This window comes from Melospiza georgiana, chromosome 15, assembly GCF_028018845.1.
Source record: "Melospiza georgiana isolate bMelGeo1 chromosome 15, bMelGeo1.pri, whole genome shotgun sequence".
In the NCBI taxonomy this organism is placed as follows: domain Eukaryota; kingdom Metazoa; phylum Chordata; class Aves; order Passeriformes; family Passerellidae; genus Melospiza; species Melospiza georgiana.
Window position 1 is genome coordinate 3,465,349 of NC_080444.1, and position 17,460 is coordinate 3,482,808.

The window sequence follows — 17,460 nt, forward strand, 5'->3', positions numbered from 1 at the left end:
CCGAAAAAGTAACAGTAAGAGACAGTGAAATTTTCCTGACTGAAACGTGATAAAACAGCAAGTGTTTATCAGTTAGGGGAAAAAAAAGAAAGGTTGGTATGTACAAGTTAGTAACTATCCTGCTTCTCATATATGCTCAGGAAAAAGCTTCACCAGAAAATATTTGAAACCAAAGGCAGACACAATCACAAAAAAATGTATATTCTGATGTTTAGCTTGTATGAGCAGATCTGGTGCTGCTTTGCTCCATAACTACAGAGCAGAAAGGGAGTGTAACAACAGGCACCCCCCTCCAGAACACACACACAACACTGACCTTGCCTGTCTCCAAAAGCTGCTCACAAGTATCAACTCTGCACACAGAGTCACCCAAATCCACTCAGCTTCTCAGGGCTGTGCAGCAGCCACAAGAACACCGAAATCTTTCAATACACAAACCCTAGAGTGTTTAATGCCATTTCTGTGTCGCTGCCCAGGAGCTGAGAGCAGATCCCGAGCTGTTTGTGAAGCACGAAGCCTCTCTGGCTGCATGTGCAGGACCTGTGCCAAGGAGAGGATCCAGGAGCTTTGGTGTTGTGAATAACTGAGCCAAGATGAGATACAATAGGTTTTCACAGGATACAAGAGTCCCTACACCCAGCTGTGGGGTATCCTGCCTTTTTAGCAGCACCCACCAACATGTCCCAGGTGGGTTCAGCATTTTAAGAGCTCCAAGAAGCACCCCAGGTATTTTTCCTGCCAGTAATGCTCCTCATTAAATTGTCAGAGCACAAACACACACCTTTCTGCTTCTCTTCTCCATCCTGCTAACCACCCTGCTTCAGGCACGTCTCTTGCCATACCCAGTTCAACATCCCAGCAACTAAAACACAACAGACCTCTCTAATAAAAGGTATATTCCGTTTCTCATTGAGTTTTATGACTCTTCTTCATGTGGTTAAAGAAAACACAAAAGAATAAACCCTGTCATATGAAAAAAGGCACGTAATGATGTTACACACTACATTATTGAAATTCTTCTCACTCACTCATCAAAAGCCACACAATAACTTATTGCTGAGCAGGAGTTCAGGAACAGGGAATGTGAACAGCACGGGGCAGGGGCTGCAGCCCCTCTCTGCCACTGCCCTGCTGCACCCTCTGTGTCTGCAGCTGGATCTGTGAGCACAGGACCAGAGGTGCTGCCTTCAGCTGTTCCTTTAAAATGCAGATGCACTTTCAGATGCAAACCCCTTGCTTGAGCTCTTGTAAATGCCACTTTGGCCTCAAATTTTTTTTACAGATTTCCAGCCTGGGTTTTGAGGGATACAGGTATATTCCAGCTGATTATCTCCAATGCTGTGCATACACATACAATAGATGTGCATCCTACTGACAACTGTAACCTGAGCACAGGCAGTGGACAGAGCAGTAAAACCTCACTGGAGGTTTGCCAGAGCCATTCACATTGATCCACCTGAACGACACCCACAGCCCCTGCCCTTAGGCAAGTCTGCATTTAAATCAACTCTTTGTCAACCTCCAACACCCCAGCCGAGTGAAAATGCGGCTTTCAAGAAACTATTCAGACAATGCCTAAACCTCTTTCTAAGAAGTCAGCAGCTATTCTCATTCCTGCCCAGTTTCCTCTCTCATTTCCCCAGCATTAGCAGTCAGGTGTTGGACTCACCATCACCCACCACAAAGTCCCCACCAGTGGGGCACAGAGGCAGATCAGGAAGCATCATGTCCTGAGGGAAGCCTCGTGACAGGATGCACTGCAGCAGGTCACTGTCTTGCATATTTTTCCTCTCCAGTCTCCCTAATACCTACCAACCTGCCAGAGATGCCTTAACACTTTTTTTCTTTACAGGAGAAAAAAATCTGCTAGACTTTCAAAAGGTGTAACACTGAATAGCCAAGAGCAGAGGAGCAAAAGCAGCAATTATTGTCCTTTCCAAGTACAGTTAAGTCGCTTCCTTTAAACTCTGCAGCATGATAGAAAAATTATAGCCCCAAAGCAGTGATCTGCAGTCATTGGAGCCCTGCACACTCCCAATTCTGACCTGCTTTGGAAAGCCATCATGGAAATACTTGGCCAAGAATGCCCTATTACAGTTTATTCCTGACTTAATTATAAACAATGTTACTCAATGAAGCCAGGGACAGAACATGTTTTGCAGAAAGGCTGGGGCAGCAAAAACCACTGTGTGTAAGGATGATGAAGTAAAGCAAGAAAGAAGCCACTGATCCCCCAAAAATAATGGAGGAAGATTCTGCCAAGCCTGTTTCAGGCACGAACTGAAGAGAATCAAAGCCAAGGATGAACATAAAAGGAGGTGGCCACATCCAAAGGGTAATTAACCAATAGAGTGTAAACAATGACACTAATAACCTTTTCCTCTGAGTGTACAGCAGATACCTGCCCAGGGCCCTGCAGCAGCAGCGTGGCACAGGGATATCTCCTGAGCAGATCTCACCACACTGGTAGCTGCAGGTAAGTCACATCCCACACATGAGCTGGCCCAAACATCACTGCCAGGGGCACAAACAGCAACAACTCTGCCCCACAAACTTCCAGTGCTCTCTTCAAACTTCTCATTCCCAGGCCAGCAACTCTTGTGCTTCTCTCTGCATTCCATCTATGTCCAGGACAAATTTGTTCCCAATACCTGTTTCTTGTTAGTTACAACTGGAAGCTTGCTGAGGATCAGTCCACAGCCTGCCCCCACCACCACCTCTTATGCCTTGAAGTTTGGTGATCATTATTTTTTCTTAACAGGATGAGATGATAAGAAGCCCATCCAATTCCTGTGAGCCAGATATGGCTGAACTGGCTGAAGATCACCAGCTTTTTTACCAGAAACAAACCCTACCAAAGTGAACTTGAGGGAAAGACATTTGAAAGCACCTGGATAGCCTGGGCTTGACAGTCTGCTGCAGAGGGACTTAGAATGACAGAGTGACAGGACAAGGGGGAATGGCCATAACCTGTGAGTAGGTTTAGATTAAATGTGAGGAAGAAATTCTTCCCTGTGAAGGTAGTGAGACCCTGGTACAGGTAGCCAGAGATGCTGTGGCTGCCCCTGGATCCCTGGAAGTGTTCAAGGCCAGGCTGGATGGAGCTCTGAGCAATCTCATCTAACAGAAGTTGTCCTTTCCCATGGCAGGGCATTGGAACTGCATTGCCTTTAAGGCCCCTTCAAACCCAAACCATTCTGTGATTCTATACAGAAGTTACCCACTGACACAACCAACCCCACAGAGGTGTACAGGTGCCCTGTGCCTAGGACAGGCCACTCCCAGCTCCTGCCATTTCAGCAGAACAGGTTATTCACCCTCTGCCCTCACAAAGGAGAGGCAGCAACTGGGGCAAGTTTTTCCTATTAAAATAATTCCAGAACAAGCCTGGAAGGGCATTGCTAAAGCTACCCCAAGAGTCTTCAGGAGATGGAACTTCCCTTCAGCTACAGCACATCCTCACTGAGTTAGCAGAGTTTAATACAAAGCAGAGCAGTTATAACCTCAGCACTGAGCTGTCCATACAGCTCCTGTCCCAGGGGATCCACATCCTTTAACTCTGCTCATAGAAACCAAGCAGCAATGGATGCAACTCCCATGCAGTGACTGCTGCTGACAGATAGTTAAAAGGTCAACTCCCACCTCTGCACTGCTCTTAATGAAGGGAGAATGGAAAGAAGTCTGAGTGATCCATGCTTCATTACTTCATTCAGCCCCAGCACTCCTGCACTGAGAAATGAACAGACATAGAGAGAAGGAGAGGAATTGGGAAATAACCTTTGCTTGGGAATGCTGCATGGAAAGGTAAAAAGGAGGAGACTAAGAACAACAACAAAGCAAAATTAGTAACTGCTTGTGATGGAAGCTAGAAATAATAATTCTCATTAGCAAAGATTCATGTTTTAAAGAACATTTTCTGAAATCAAACCCAAACTGATTAAAAAAAAACCCACCAAAAATTGAAAGATAATTAAATAGTATGTGCCTGATAGCTTAAGAGATATTTGAAACAAAGCAAGCAGAGATCACTAAAGTTTCCTCCATACCAAGTACCATTATCAAGCACAGGAGCTTTAAGCCTTTACAGAGAGAGCTGCAATGCTGACCCTGCACTCCCTGTGACAAAACTTCCAGGAATCAATCCCTGCACAGGGAAAGGGGCAGGCCCAACTGGAGCCCACATGGACAAAACCTCCACCCAAACCACAGCACACAATGGCATATCTGAAGAAACCAGAGTAATAATCACACTGGCACTTCATGGCAAGCTTCAAATCAAACAGAGCAGCTGGAGAAGCCTGCTGGAAGCCCATGGGCAGCCTGTGCTGCTGGGACCTGGGGACATGCTCTTCATCCCGACTGCTCCAGTCTTCTTCAGCCTCAGCACTGCAGCAGAAAGCAAACAGGCGTCTGACCTACATTCATGTCTGAGAATGACACCACCTCTTATCTGGGATCATCATCATCCAGAAGCATTAAATACTCACTAATCAAATATTCACTAGCAAAAAATACAGCAAAAATGATGATACAGACCAAACTTCTGTTACCAACATGCTTGCACGTTATTTGCTGTCTTTGGCCAGTTTTTACTACCATCTTCCAGGGTACTGAAGTTTTTCAGGGTCCATATGTACCTATGAACCATCCTGAAAGGTTAAAATCAAGAGAGCAGATTGGACTACTTTTGAGTAATTCCTACAGCCTGAAACATTCCTATCAAGTTCAGGAGTTATCCACGTACAGATATTAAATAAAGAATGTACTGAGGAGAGAACACAAAGTTTCAGTCTCCAAGATAACTGGGTAACAGCATCCCTGTTTCATTCAGTGGAAATAGTTTTCCTTACAGATTGGATGGAAGAGCAGTGCAAGAGAAAGCTCTGGCACTTCAGCACCCCAACTACCAGAAATGCACCTGACAGCAAGGTTTGAGAGAGGCAGGAGGAGGAAGGGGGAGAGAAGGGATGTGAACTCATCCAGATCCCAGTGGAGAGAAATCCACTCACACACAGAAGACTTCAGACCACTTCCAGGAACCTGAAGCAGAGGACAGACTCTCACACTTGCTTATCTGCACACATTTTAAATGATAAACCACATTCTCTTCAAATCTGGCTCTTTTAATCAGCACTAATTGTTTCAGTGAGCGAGGAACTGCTGGCATTACCAAAAGTTTGCAAATTCTCACAAAGAACAATTACCCACAAATATCTTCTTATGTCAGAGAACAAACAAAAAAACCACAAACTGAAACCAGGTCATCAGATTTTCCCCCTTTTCAGCCTTACTTTTGTGCTCCTCTATGTATTACCAAATTGCTCACAAGCAAGACATTGGTTAAACACGGCACCCATTTTTCAGACATGAAGTTTCTAAATCTATGAAATGAAAAACAGATTCAAACTGTGCAAAATGAAACTTGGCTATTCTCATTTATATATGTATGTTCTATTCATTACAGCTTAAGCTGTAACCAGAATGAAGCAGAACTAGAGAACAACATGTACAGTGCAAAGAGTGAATACTGTAATAAAACCTCAAGAGCTAGAAAGTGTGAGTTTGGGCTGATTTAAATAAAATGAACTGGCTTGTTGCTTGGTTTGGTTGTTGATGCTGTTTGGGTTTAAGTCCATGGGATTCTTTAAAAGCAACAAACATTTAAGGAGGGGCTTACAAATCTCATTTTCTGCAGAAGTTTTTATTTACCCACAGGAAAGAAGGGATAATCCCACTTTGCTAGTCCAAATAAAAAGATGCCTCTTACACAAAACCATAACCTCCTGAAAATGAGATGGCATTCAGCATGTAAGTCCCCCTACCCAAAACCACCATTTTTCCAAAAGAAACAAAATTTCTATTCATACAAAATTAAGTTTGAATCTGCACTTATAACTTGGACTGCTTTTTCTGAACTCCTACTAATATTGAAATCAGAATTGTTGAACACTAACAGGGCAATAAATTTATCTGGTGCTTATTTATTTCTTTACATCCACACTCAAAGCCATGACCTGAGGAAGGTTGATGCTTCAGGCACCAGCTACTACAAACTTATGCTTCCAAACCTTTCTGTGATGAATCCAGCTTCCCAAACATGGTGAACACTGTGAGAGGACTGCCAACCATAATCAAGAGGAGCCTGACTTGTTTTACTGCTGTTATTTAGGAATCTGCGGGCAGTCACCACATTAGCCAGAACAGTAGGAAGTCTGAACAGGTGCTTGGGGAAAATCAAACAACAGAGTAACATCAGGGCAAGGGGAGGAACTATAAAAAAGGTGATAACCACTCTGCTCCTCACCCTTCTTGTGAGGCAACAGCAGGTTTCTATCTTTCCATCAACAATGGGAGGGGAAAGTCATGAACACACTCCTCCAAAACAAGTGGAACATGGAAGCTTCAAGCAGGGCTGAGGGTGAGAGCCTCCCTGCACACTCAACACTGCAGGCACTACAGGAGCTGAAAAAGAAACTGGCAGTTTCCAGTGTGCTGAGATACTACTGTGCAGGAAATTCACTGTTCACTTTTTCCTAAAGAATACCTCACCAAAAGGCATTCCATCCTCTGGCTTGGATGCAACACTTGAATTGCTCCACCCAACTCAACACTTCTAGTGTCTCACATGCAAAAGTCAATGCCTGAAAATATAAAAGGAGTCCCAGTGCATTATTTCTGATGAGTGTCTGGAGGTTAAAACAAATTACTCTGCTATTTTATTGTGTAATTATTTTACTGTAAAGCTGTTTTTCCTGAAGAGCCCAGCAGTGGGATGAGCTATCTCCAGCAGCATCCACAGCTGTCCCAATTACTGCACGTGACCAACAGAACAAATTCCCTACCAAGAACTCACTCAAATCTTTTCTTGCCAACCCTTCCCACCCCGGTGGCGTACTCCATGGGGAGGAGGATGGGAGAACACAGGGGAAGCCTCCAGGACTAGAGATGTGCTGCCCTCTCCCTGTGATTCTGCCACCAACAGAGCTCCCAAAACTCTCCCCTCCCTGATGGCACTCGTGTGGTGTCCCTCCCACTGCAGCCTTGCTCTCCACCCAGAACCCCAGCAGCACCTCAGCCCCACAGAGACAGCAAGGAATTGCTGCTGGAAAAGCACAGAATCCACCTGTGGATTGTGCAGCTCCATCACTGCCAAGGCTACAACCAGTGCAGGCAATGAGCTGGGACAACTGAGCACAACCCTTCTGCTCTGGCTGTGCTAGAGACAGCAGTGAAGGCACCCAGCCAGGACCAGCCTGTCCTTGAGAGGGAAACAAGTGATACACAAGGTGACTTTTCTCCCAACTTCTCTGCCATTTTTCCAAAGAACTGTGTGAGATAAATCTTAATGATAACCAAGAAGAGGCAGCATGTCAATTTTAACAAGTGCTTTACCATCCTTCAGTAGAAGCAAGACACACTGCTGAAATTCCTCTGGGCTTCATCAATGCTTTTGGACACAAACGAGATGGATGCACACCCAGGCCATCTTTATCTCTGTCACACATTTAATCACTGCTGTGAGCAGCCACACTGGAACCAGATTTCTAATGCAACAAGAACAGAGCACCTCAGCTGGCAGCTGCTCCAGCACAGGGCAGCATCTTCCCCTGTCCTTGGCACTGGGGTCAGGAGCACCCACTCAGACCAGCCAAAGCAATGCCTGAGCTCCCAGCCAGGACTGAACCACTGGGGCTCCAAACTCTGCACCTCTGCTTTCCTCAGCACGGCACCACAGCTCTGCAGCCATAACAAACTCCCCCGTGTTACCATTCTTCACCAGATGGCTCTGTGCAGACAGAACAAACATAGGTCATCGTTTTTTGGTATTAAAAGTGGCATTCACCTAAGCTGTTTTTTAACTCCTAGGACAACTCCCTGCCTGATTTCTTCTTTCTGATGCTTCCATTCCCTTTGCCTTTCTAAATGCCAGAGCAAATAATTGAAAAGCAGTCAAAATTACTATACATAAGCTGGTACTCGCAGGCAAGAAAAGCAGAAGTATATTCCAAGCAACTGCACTGAAAATTGACCATCATCTATAACACAAATTTCTGAGTTACAAATATACTTTTAATACCATCTCAATTATATCTTAGAGAACACTGTTTTTTTCTTAGGGCTAAAGTAACTTGACCATATTTAGAGTTCACCTCTTGAGTGAGCTACAAATTTGTTCAGTTAACTTGGGAAAATTAAAAAAAAAAAACCACTTAATAATTGTTGTACATCACACAGTTTAACCCCACTTCTGGGAACAAGAGTGTAATAAGGTACAACAAGAAGCTGCTACATTGCAAGAGGCAATAAACAAATCCATGACTTCATGCAGAATATGCTGCTCTGAAGTCAAAGGTTACTGCTACAGCATCAAACTGAGCCACTATCATTGATTTTAATTTTACCAAGGCTTGAGGAGGAGTTGTAACAGTAAAACTTGAATGACTACCCTCAACAACCTAAGACTCATTAGGAAGAAAAGGTTCAAGTTGTGGGAGACACACTCTTCCAAAAGAAATCCCCAGCACATATAGGCATTTAGCAGGGTCTGAGAGGCAGCATCCAGCCCAAAAATACACCTGCAAAAGCCAATTTAATTGCTACTATTGCCAGACTCACAACTGCAAATAGCATATTAACCAGGACATTGCTTGAACAGCTTCTCTCCTGCTCAAGTTTTAAAAGTAAGTTTTAAATTTGGTAAGCAGAAATTACACAGAGGCTTCTGTCATTAAATGCAGTAAAACATCACTTTCAAAACTGTCCCCGAAACTGTCCCAGAACACACCTCTGGTTTTGCTATTTGCAAACAGACAGGTTCAGCTTTAGAGCATGAACTGCAAAGGCATCAGTCATTCAAATTTCACACAGCACACCAGGTATTTTCTAGAGAAACCAAGTCATTTCCTGTAAAACCATGTACACAAACAGATATTTCACACCTAATCAGCAGTCAGAAAACAAATACAATAAAACGAGGAGAGGAAGGGCAATCTCAGCCAAATGCTATGATAAAACTTCCAGGATCCAACAGGCTGTGCAGGAGAGCTCTGGATCCTGCAGACTGTTCAAAACCCTCAGAAGGAGCTGCTCTGACACACTGCAGGTCCTGCTGGGACAGCTCCTGACACCCCCTCACTCACACCTCCCCATGACCAAGTGGCAATGCAGCATCACCACACCGTGAAAGCATAAAGTCATTAAGGACCTTGAAAATTTATTGTCAAGCAATAACACAGGCAAGGACAGGGCCCTCACGGTGGCAACTGCCATTCTTCTGGACACTCACCATGGCTGAAGTCCTTTATAGGTGAGTTTAGAGCTATTTGAAACAGGAATGTCCCTCAGTACAAGGCCTGGTGGGTGCCATCAGGCTGCACAGCAAGGCAAGATCCAGCTACAAGCTCTTTTCTGTGAAATAATACCATCTTCCAAACAGTGTAAATCCTAGTGGCAAAGGGGGATGTGTGCCAGATCACAGGCATGGGGACAGTAGCACACAAAGACCCCGTTCTCTCCAGATGCACAGAGCAGGAGATGATGCTTGCAGGAATCACTGAGAGCCAAACAGAATTCATCTCCTCACCAGGAAGATGTCAATTGGCCAAGGAAATTTATGTTCCCTGATAAAACAAACCACTGCCATATCTGCTGTATCTCAGGGATATAATGTTATCAGTAGTTAGTTACACCTGGGATCAACAGTCTGTAGTAGGAGATTCTTTCAGAAATGTTTACAGGAGTAGGGAGGGTCACGTGGCTTTAGTTCCTTCATTTTATTTTTAGCAGAGAGAGAAATGGCACCAGACACATCAGTTAATAGACCAAGCACCAGAGTAACTCTCACACAGGCAACACCAACACTTTATAATAAAAGTACCCTCCCACAGCTGCAGATTAGAACACAACTCAAGGTCATAATGGATTAATTCTAGAGAGGACTCTGCTGGCCTTCAGTACTTCTAACACAGTGCAAACAGTGTGATTCTGGTAAAGCAAAAACCTTCCTGGAACCTTACAAACATGCCTCACTCATTCCTCACACCCAGCCTCTGGAAGCAGCAATTCTTAGGGACAAAACATCTGGCTCTAAATTTCCCTGTACCTCATTTCCTCACTGTCATTACCCAAACATCACAGTCCTGCATCGTGGGAATGGACAACAAGGAAATGATAATGAAAGCAACACTGAGCCTCATGCAAGCCTCTGCACATCCTGAAGTCTGAAACCATCAGGGTCTCATGGAGAAAACAGCTTGAGAATGCAAAATGTATGCACAGCAGGAGTGGCCCAGATGTACCTGAATCCAAGAACTCTCTGCTTCCTCGAACGCTCAATTCTGCAAATCGAATTATTCAAACATACTTTGTGTGTACTAACTAAAAACCAACAAGTCAACAAACTGAAGTATTAAGGCATCAAAAGTTACATTAGAAGAGCAAAATTTTCACGTGACAGTTCTGCAAGAAAGAAGCCCACCTTGCTCCAATTCCTCAGCATCTAAATTCAAGCAATACCTATGGCACTCAGACTTTCACCTTCCCCAGCACTGGAGTCTGGACTCACGTACATAATGCTGCCCAGGGGCCCTGCAACTTGGAAATGCCAGGAGAGCACCACAGACAAACTCACATCAGGATGGTAAAGAACAGAGATACCAAGAACAACCACCCATTTAAATTTAAATGGCCATAGCCCAACATGAGCACAAGGCACCAAGCCAGCAGCTGCCAGCAGTCACTGTTTCACCACCTCTGGAGAACATGACCCAAGAATTGATGCTATAATTTCCTTCTCCACAACACAAAATCTGTCAGGAGCGGCTGGAAAGTTCAGACACCCTTAAGGGAAGATTAAGGTGGCACTTAAAATAGTTTTAGTTCAGAATATGCACATCCCTCTTTACAACTGAATGGCACCTGAGCAACCTCCCCTGTCTGGGGAAATGTCTGAGAGCAGCAGGTGCCAGGGCTATTAACAAATCCCCGTGCAAAACAATACCTGTCACCACCCCTCCTGCCCAGAGGCATTACTTAAATGCTGGATTTTGCATCTCACTTAAGACTAAACCAAATTCTGGCCCTTCTGCTCCGAGCACTCTTGACATTTGTGCCTTTTCAAGGCAAGCATCAATTCTTACAAGGGGCAGACACAGACATGGGAAATACACACACACACTTCCCTCTTGGCAAAACAGGAAGTTTGAGCAGCAGTGGCACACTCAGAGCCATGAGCTTCAAAAATGAAAGCTCTGAGACAGTCATGCTGTAAGGTGGAGACCCACCAAGAAGCAGCATAAAGCTGATACCTGTTAAGAGTAGCCCAGCTATGACAGACAGCTGTGCAGAACTCCCAGGGATTCATGATGCTTTTTTTGGGGTGGGTTTTTGTTTCAAGTTTTAGCAAGTTCTCAAAAAAAAAAATTATTCCAGTTACCAAACACAGATGAGACTGGCATTGAATACCTAAATGAATACATGACCTGAAGAGCAAACCTGGATATTTCTAGCTACTATGTCATGTTGAACCATTAAAAGATTTAAATTGCCTCAGAGGTAACTTGGCACTTGGCCCTGTCTTTTCCCATTCCACAAGCAGTGGGACTAAATGAAGGACTACTGCATTTACTCACTGAAGAAAGAATGCAAGACTTAGGAAAAGCAGGACCCCAGGCTGCCTAAAAAATGCTTTTCTTATTTGCATTTTTTTAGGAATGCAGCTGTGCTCTCAAGTCACCAGAACAACTCAGTAAGGCTAACTACAGCACACAGGTAAGGCAGTTTCACTGAAAAGTCAACCCTGGTTGCATATTCAAATAACAGGCTCCCGTTTTGTCACTCTACCAGCTGCAGTTCTGTGGAGCACGTTGTAAAGGCAAGTGTTGTGAAAGTACCTCTGCGAGCTTCTGTTTACAAAGTGAGACCCTCCCACAACTGCATCACCGAGCACATGTCTGCGAGAGATTCCCCGCTTTCCTCTGCAAAACAAAGCTGAAGAGATGCTCAAACCTCAGACCCACAGCAGCCTCTCACCACCAGAGACAGAGGGATTCTTCCCAAGGAACGCTGAAGAGTAAAAACTGTTCCACAAACAAATTCAGCTGCTGTCAGCATCTTTCTGGAATCGCCCCTTGCACGGGCACTCTGTGACAAGGGCTGCCCACCCCCCAGAGCAGGCAGCAGGAACACGGAGTGTTCCCAAAGGAACACAATCCTGCCTCCCACAGCACGATCTGTCCGGCATCAGCGGCTCTACTGAAATTAAGAGAGCAAGATGGTTTCGGTATTAGTCCTATCAAAGGAGCTAATCTTCAAACCCTGCATCAATACTTTAAGTCCAGAGTATCCTCCAGCAGGGAACCTTGAGGTTGAAAAATATATTGAAGAAATAAACAAGGAAAACCCCACACAACCGAAAACTGAAGGAAATATACATATATGGCTGCAAATGAAAGGTTACACTGAGAAACATCTCTCATACTTGGATTCAAAAGCAAATTACACAAAATAATTACTAAATGCATCTATCTCCTTTCAGAACTCCTACTACAGTTCCATCAGTTCTGCTTCTTATTAATTATATCATAATTAAAGGAATTTGTGAGTGTAGAGAGGAATTAAAAGAAACAAACAAAAAAGTCCGCCTGAATAAGAGGCAAGGTCTGCTGCCCGTGAGGTCTGTCAGGCCATGACACGGCCTCTCCCCGGCCACCGCCAAGGTCTCACAGCTCGGGAACCTCAGGCCTGGCCAGACAAAGAGCCTCTGACAGCGTTCAGCCGGAGCGGCAGGAGATGGGAACGCTCCCTCCTGCCCTCCTCATCTGCACCGCGCTCAAAAAAACCCCTTCCAACGGGGAAAAAACTCCACCGAACTCCGCAGCGAGTCGCTGGGCAGAAGGATGATGCCTCTTATTCCTGACGGGAGAAAAAGCGGTGGGGGGAGCGCGGGCGGCCGCGCCGGGACACAGGTGCGCGGTGAGCGCGGTGACAGCCCGCGCCGGCCCCGGCGGGCTCCCCTCGCTCGGTAAGATGGCTCCCATCCTCCGGGGTGCCGGGGCGAGGGAGGCAGCGCGGCCGGCCCGGCCCGGCCCTGCCGCACCGCAAAATGGCAGCGGCCGCGGCCCCCCCGCCCGCGCCCCGACAGTGCTTACGAGTTGCAGGGCGGCCGAGGACTCCGGCTGCTCCCCGGGGCCGCCGTCCGGCACGGACTCGGCCGGCTGCAGGCGGCTGTCGGGGCCCCGCTGCGGAGCTGAGCGGCCGCGGCTCCGCGGGCCGGGCTCTGTCGCCGCCTCCTCCTCGTCGTCGTCCTCGTCCTCTTCCTCGTAGTCGTCGTCGTCGTAGTCGTCGTCGTCGTCGTCCTCCTCCTCCTCCTCCTCCGGAGTCTCGGCGCCCTCCTCCTCCAACGCCTCCTCTGCACCGTCCCGCAGGAGCAGGGGGAAGGCCCGGGCCCCGCGGGGCACCTCGGCCGCAGGGTCCTGCGCCGCGGGCAGGCGGGGCCCCGGCGAGCCAGGGTCGGGCAGGGCCTCAGCGCCGTCGGCGGCACCGCCGAGGTATTCGGCGTTGATCATGGAAGCCAAGTCCTGCAGCCGGCGCAGCGGGATGTAGCAGGACGACGGGTCCTGGCCGTAGCCGGGCTTGGCGGCCGCCAGCTGCATGGCGGGCGGCTCGGGGCCGCGGGCCTCGCCGAAGGGGCCGCCCTTGGGCTCGGCGGCCGACAGCGAGGTGCCGAAGGGGACGAGGCAGCTGCGGCGGCTCACTTCGCAGGCCTGCTCCATGCCGGGCGGCGGGCATCCACCTGCGGGCACAGCACAATGGGGTCAGCCCAGCCTGCACCGCAAAATGGCAGCCGCACCCGGGGGCCGCGTTGGGCTCCGCCGGCCCCGCTCCGCCACTGCCGGATTACAGGCCCCAGGCCGCGGCCCGGCCACCCCGGCTCGGCTCGGCACGGCCGGCGCCGGGGTCGCTCGCCCTGCTGAGCGCTGCCGCAGGGCCGCCGCTCACCTGCGGGTGCCGCGGGCGGCTCGGCGCCTGCCCCCGGAGCGGGCGGATGGGGAGACGCGCCGACCCGGCCCGGCCAGGCCCCGCCGCCGCTCCGCCGCCTCCCTCCTCCTCCCTCCCCCGCATGCGCGCGCCCGACGCCGCCGCCGCCGCCATCCCGCGAGGGCGCGCGCCCGCCCCGCGCGCCCCCCGCTCTTGGGGTTCGGCGGCCGCGGCCAATCAGCGCGCGCGCGCCCGCGCGGGCCTGCCCCCCCCTTCCACCCCCCCCCGCACGAGCAACCCCCCCTCGATGCCCCCCCCCATCTCGGGAGGGGGAGGTGGGGAGGGGGCGCTCAGTGCTGCCCCCCCCCCGGCGCGCCCCGGCCCGGCCCGGCCTGCCCCGCTCCCCGCATCCCCCCGCCCGGCACCGCGGCCTCGGGGCCGCCGCCCGCACCTCCATCGCAGGCAGCGGCAGGGGGCACCGGCCGGGACGGGACGGGGCGGCCCCGCAGTGTCTCCCCCGCCGCTTCCCCCCGCCTCCCCCCCACGCCGGGCAGGCCGCGGGCCTGCGAACGGCGGCAGAGCGGGCGCCAACAAAATGGAGTCCGCCAGGCCCTGCGCCCCGGCGGGGCACCCGGGCGGAGCCGGTCCCCGTGCACCGCTCGGCACCGCTCCCGGCCCCGGTGCCCGCGGGCGGTCAGCGGGGCGGGTGGCGCGGGTCGCCGCCCGCCCCCGCTGGGCTCGGGTTACCCCCTGCCATTGTCCGCCGCGCCCCGCGGGCCGGCCCGGCGCCCTCGCCGCGCTCCCCCGCCGCCCTCCCGCGCACCGGCGGGCCGGGCCGTCGCCGTCCGCGGGGCTGCCGTGCAGAGCCGTGCGAGCCTTGCCGAGCCTCGCCGAGCCTCGCTCGCCGGGGAGCGGCGCCGGGTGCCCGCGGCCTGGCTGTCCTCGCCGGGCTCCGCCGCTCCCGGACAGCCGCGCTCCCACCCGCCCTCCCGCCGCCGAGCGGCGCGCACCGGCCCCGCGCCCGCCCGTTCCGCCGGGACGGGCTGCCACCGCCGCCCCCCGCAACCGGCCCGCGGCGGGCGGCGGCTCCGTCGCTACCTCCGCTGCGGGCCGGGGTCTCCGCCGCCAGCGGCACGGGTCCGGGCGCCGCGCCGCGCCGCCGCCGCACCGGCACGGCTGGGCAGGCACGGGGCGGGGGGCAGCCGGGGCAGCGCGGGGATGTGGCACCGGGGCGGTGCTGCCCGGGCCGCGCGGGGGGCAGGGCCGCGCTGCCGCCCCCCGGGGTGCCGCCGCGGGGCTCGACGCGGCGCTGCCCGGGCGGACCCGCTCCCCCCGCCGCCAACGCTGCCCTTTGTTTCGCCCCCCCCCTCCGACGTCCCGGCCGTGCGGGAGCCCCCGGCCGTGCTGGCGCCGCGCTCCCCCCGCCGGGCTGGGCCCCGGAGCAGCCGCTCTGCGCACCCAGGCAGGGAGCGCCCGCTGCCCGGGCCTCGCTGCCCCGCAGGCGCAGCTTTTCCCCGCTGAAACGCTGTCCTGGAGCGGCTGCGGGCTGGCACCTCAGCGGGGCACTGAAGACTTGCCTCCTCCCTGCCTGCGCACCTTGGCAGCCCCGCTGAGGGCACCTGCCTTCCTGGTGCCCCTGCCGTCTTGCCCATGCACTCCCTCTGGCCTGTCTGTGGCTGGTGATGGAGCAACCATTTCTCCCAGCATCTGCTCCTGAGGAGCCACACCAAGGTCCCCGACCCACTGTCACCCCACTGGTGTGCTGCAGCCACGGAGAGACTGCCATGTTCAGCTCATGCCACTCCAGCACACCCACGGAGGGTGGGGTGGCTCGGCAGGAAGCTCGTGACATGTTTGTGCCTTCGAGGTCCCAGCCCAGGGCTCAGCTGGTGCCACCTGACCTATTTTAGGCCCTTTCCCTCCATGCTCATGTGCCATAGTGACATGTGGGAGCTGGGGCCACGCTGTGCCCCAGTGCTGAATGAACTTGGCACTGAGTTCCAGTATCGACACAGGTCTTCCCACCTTCAGAGAGCTGGGGCATCACCCAGTGTGCCTGGATCCCTTGGTTTACACCTGAATGGGGGAAATATATTGTCCATCTCTCAGGGATCAACTGGCAGCCGCAGCCTGGCACACCTGGGAGAGGCCCCAACAGCCAAGTTTCCTCCTTTCTCATTGGAGCCACCTGCCACGCACGTTTCTGCCACGTTCCCAAAATGAAGCTAGTGGTTTATTTATACCCCCCCAGGGGCAGGCAGGGCGTGTGAAGAGCAGGAACGCCTGGTGTCTTCCCAGAGCCTGGTGTCTGAGGCCCAGTGAGCGACCTGGGGAGATGTTTAGGGCTGTTCCAAGCAGAGGAACTGTACCCTGGGCACTGTCACCAGCTGCCCTCCTTCTGCAGAAGTGCCCCCTCTTAGGCTGAGGGGGAAGAGCCAGGGCCACCATCAGGACACGTCCCAGCCTGGTTTCCCCCGGTGAGCCCTTGGTCCGTGGGCACAGGGCACAGCACACCCCGATGGGACAGTGGTGTGCAAGGGCTGTCCCGCTTGGGCAGCGATGCCCGGGCAGCTCCGCGCACCCGAGGCACGTCCACACCCCGCTGTCCCAGCGGGGCCCCGCAGCGATCCACCTGCGGCCCTGTGGGTATTGGGAGGAGCAGGGCAGCGGTGGCGGGGTGCCCTCAGACGCACTTTCCATCTGCTGTGTCACCTCTGCCCGTGCCACGGCCAGGCCCGCAGGAAGGGCCCTGCTCCGGCCCGTCTCTTCCGGCAGAGAACAGGGAAATGGCATCCCGGCCGCTGCCGCCCGCTCCCGCCCGGATGTGCGGCACGCCGGGCAGCGTGGCCGGCCCCGCCGCCTCAGGGCTTTGTCTGCGGGCTGCAGCGAGGGGCGCGGGGGCTGCGGCCGCCCCACCGCGGGGTTCGCCCTCAGCCCCCACCCCGCCATCGTGCCAGCGCTATGGCCGGTCAGGCTGGCAGCCACGGAACCGCCGGCACTGCGGGCTCCCTCTGCAGGCCCCGGTGCCCGCGCACAGATCGCATCCCGGCGCCCCCACGGGAACGGCCCGGTGCCCCCGCGCCCGGCGGGAATGCATCCCCGGCTCCCGTCATGGCCGCTCCGCCCCCGCGGGGATGCGGAGGCACCGCGGCCCCGCACCGGGGGCTCCCCCGCGCTTTCCCCGAGGGAGATGAGGAGCGGGGAGCCCCACAGCCCAGCGCGGAGGGAGCCGTGGCCCGTGCGGGAGCCGCGGGCAGGATGGGCTGGTTGCGAGTCGCCTCCGGCAGCGGATGTTCGCCGGGGCGGGGCCTGGGGGGAGCGCGGACCCCGGGGGCAGCACCGGGATCCTGCACAAAGGGCCGGGGGCGGTGGCTGGAATCCGTGGCCGTGGGGCTGGATCGCGGCCGGGAGCGTGGGCGAAAGGGTTAAGGAGTCACGGCGGGCAGGGGGAGGGCTGGCCCGGCCAAGGGAGAGGAAGGAAGC

At 52.8% G+C, this 17,460-nt stretch overlaps 1 protein-coding gene across 2 annotated transcripts in view; it reads right to left on the reverse strand.

Annotated features, from left to right (window-relative positions):
• NSD1 (nuclear receptor binding SET domain protein 1) overlaps positions 1-13,772 on the reverse strand; it is a 54,476-nt gene extending 40,704 nt beyond the window's left edge. The window contains exon 1 of one of the 2 annotated variants that reach the window (XM_058034730.1): positions 13,149-13,772. In XM_058034730.1, coding sequence (XP_057890713.1) covers positions 13,149-13,772 — 624 coding nt within the window. The remainder of the gene's footprint in view (positions 1-13,148) is intronic. The other variant, XM_058034732.1, reaches the window with a different exon arrangement.
• Positions 13,773-17,460: the final 3,688 nt, after the last annotated feature.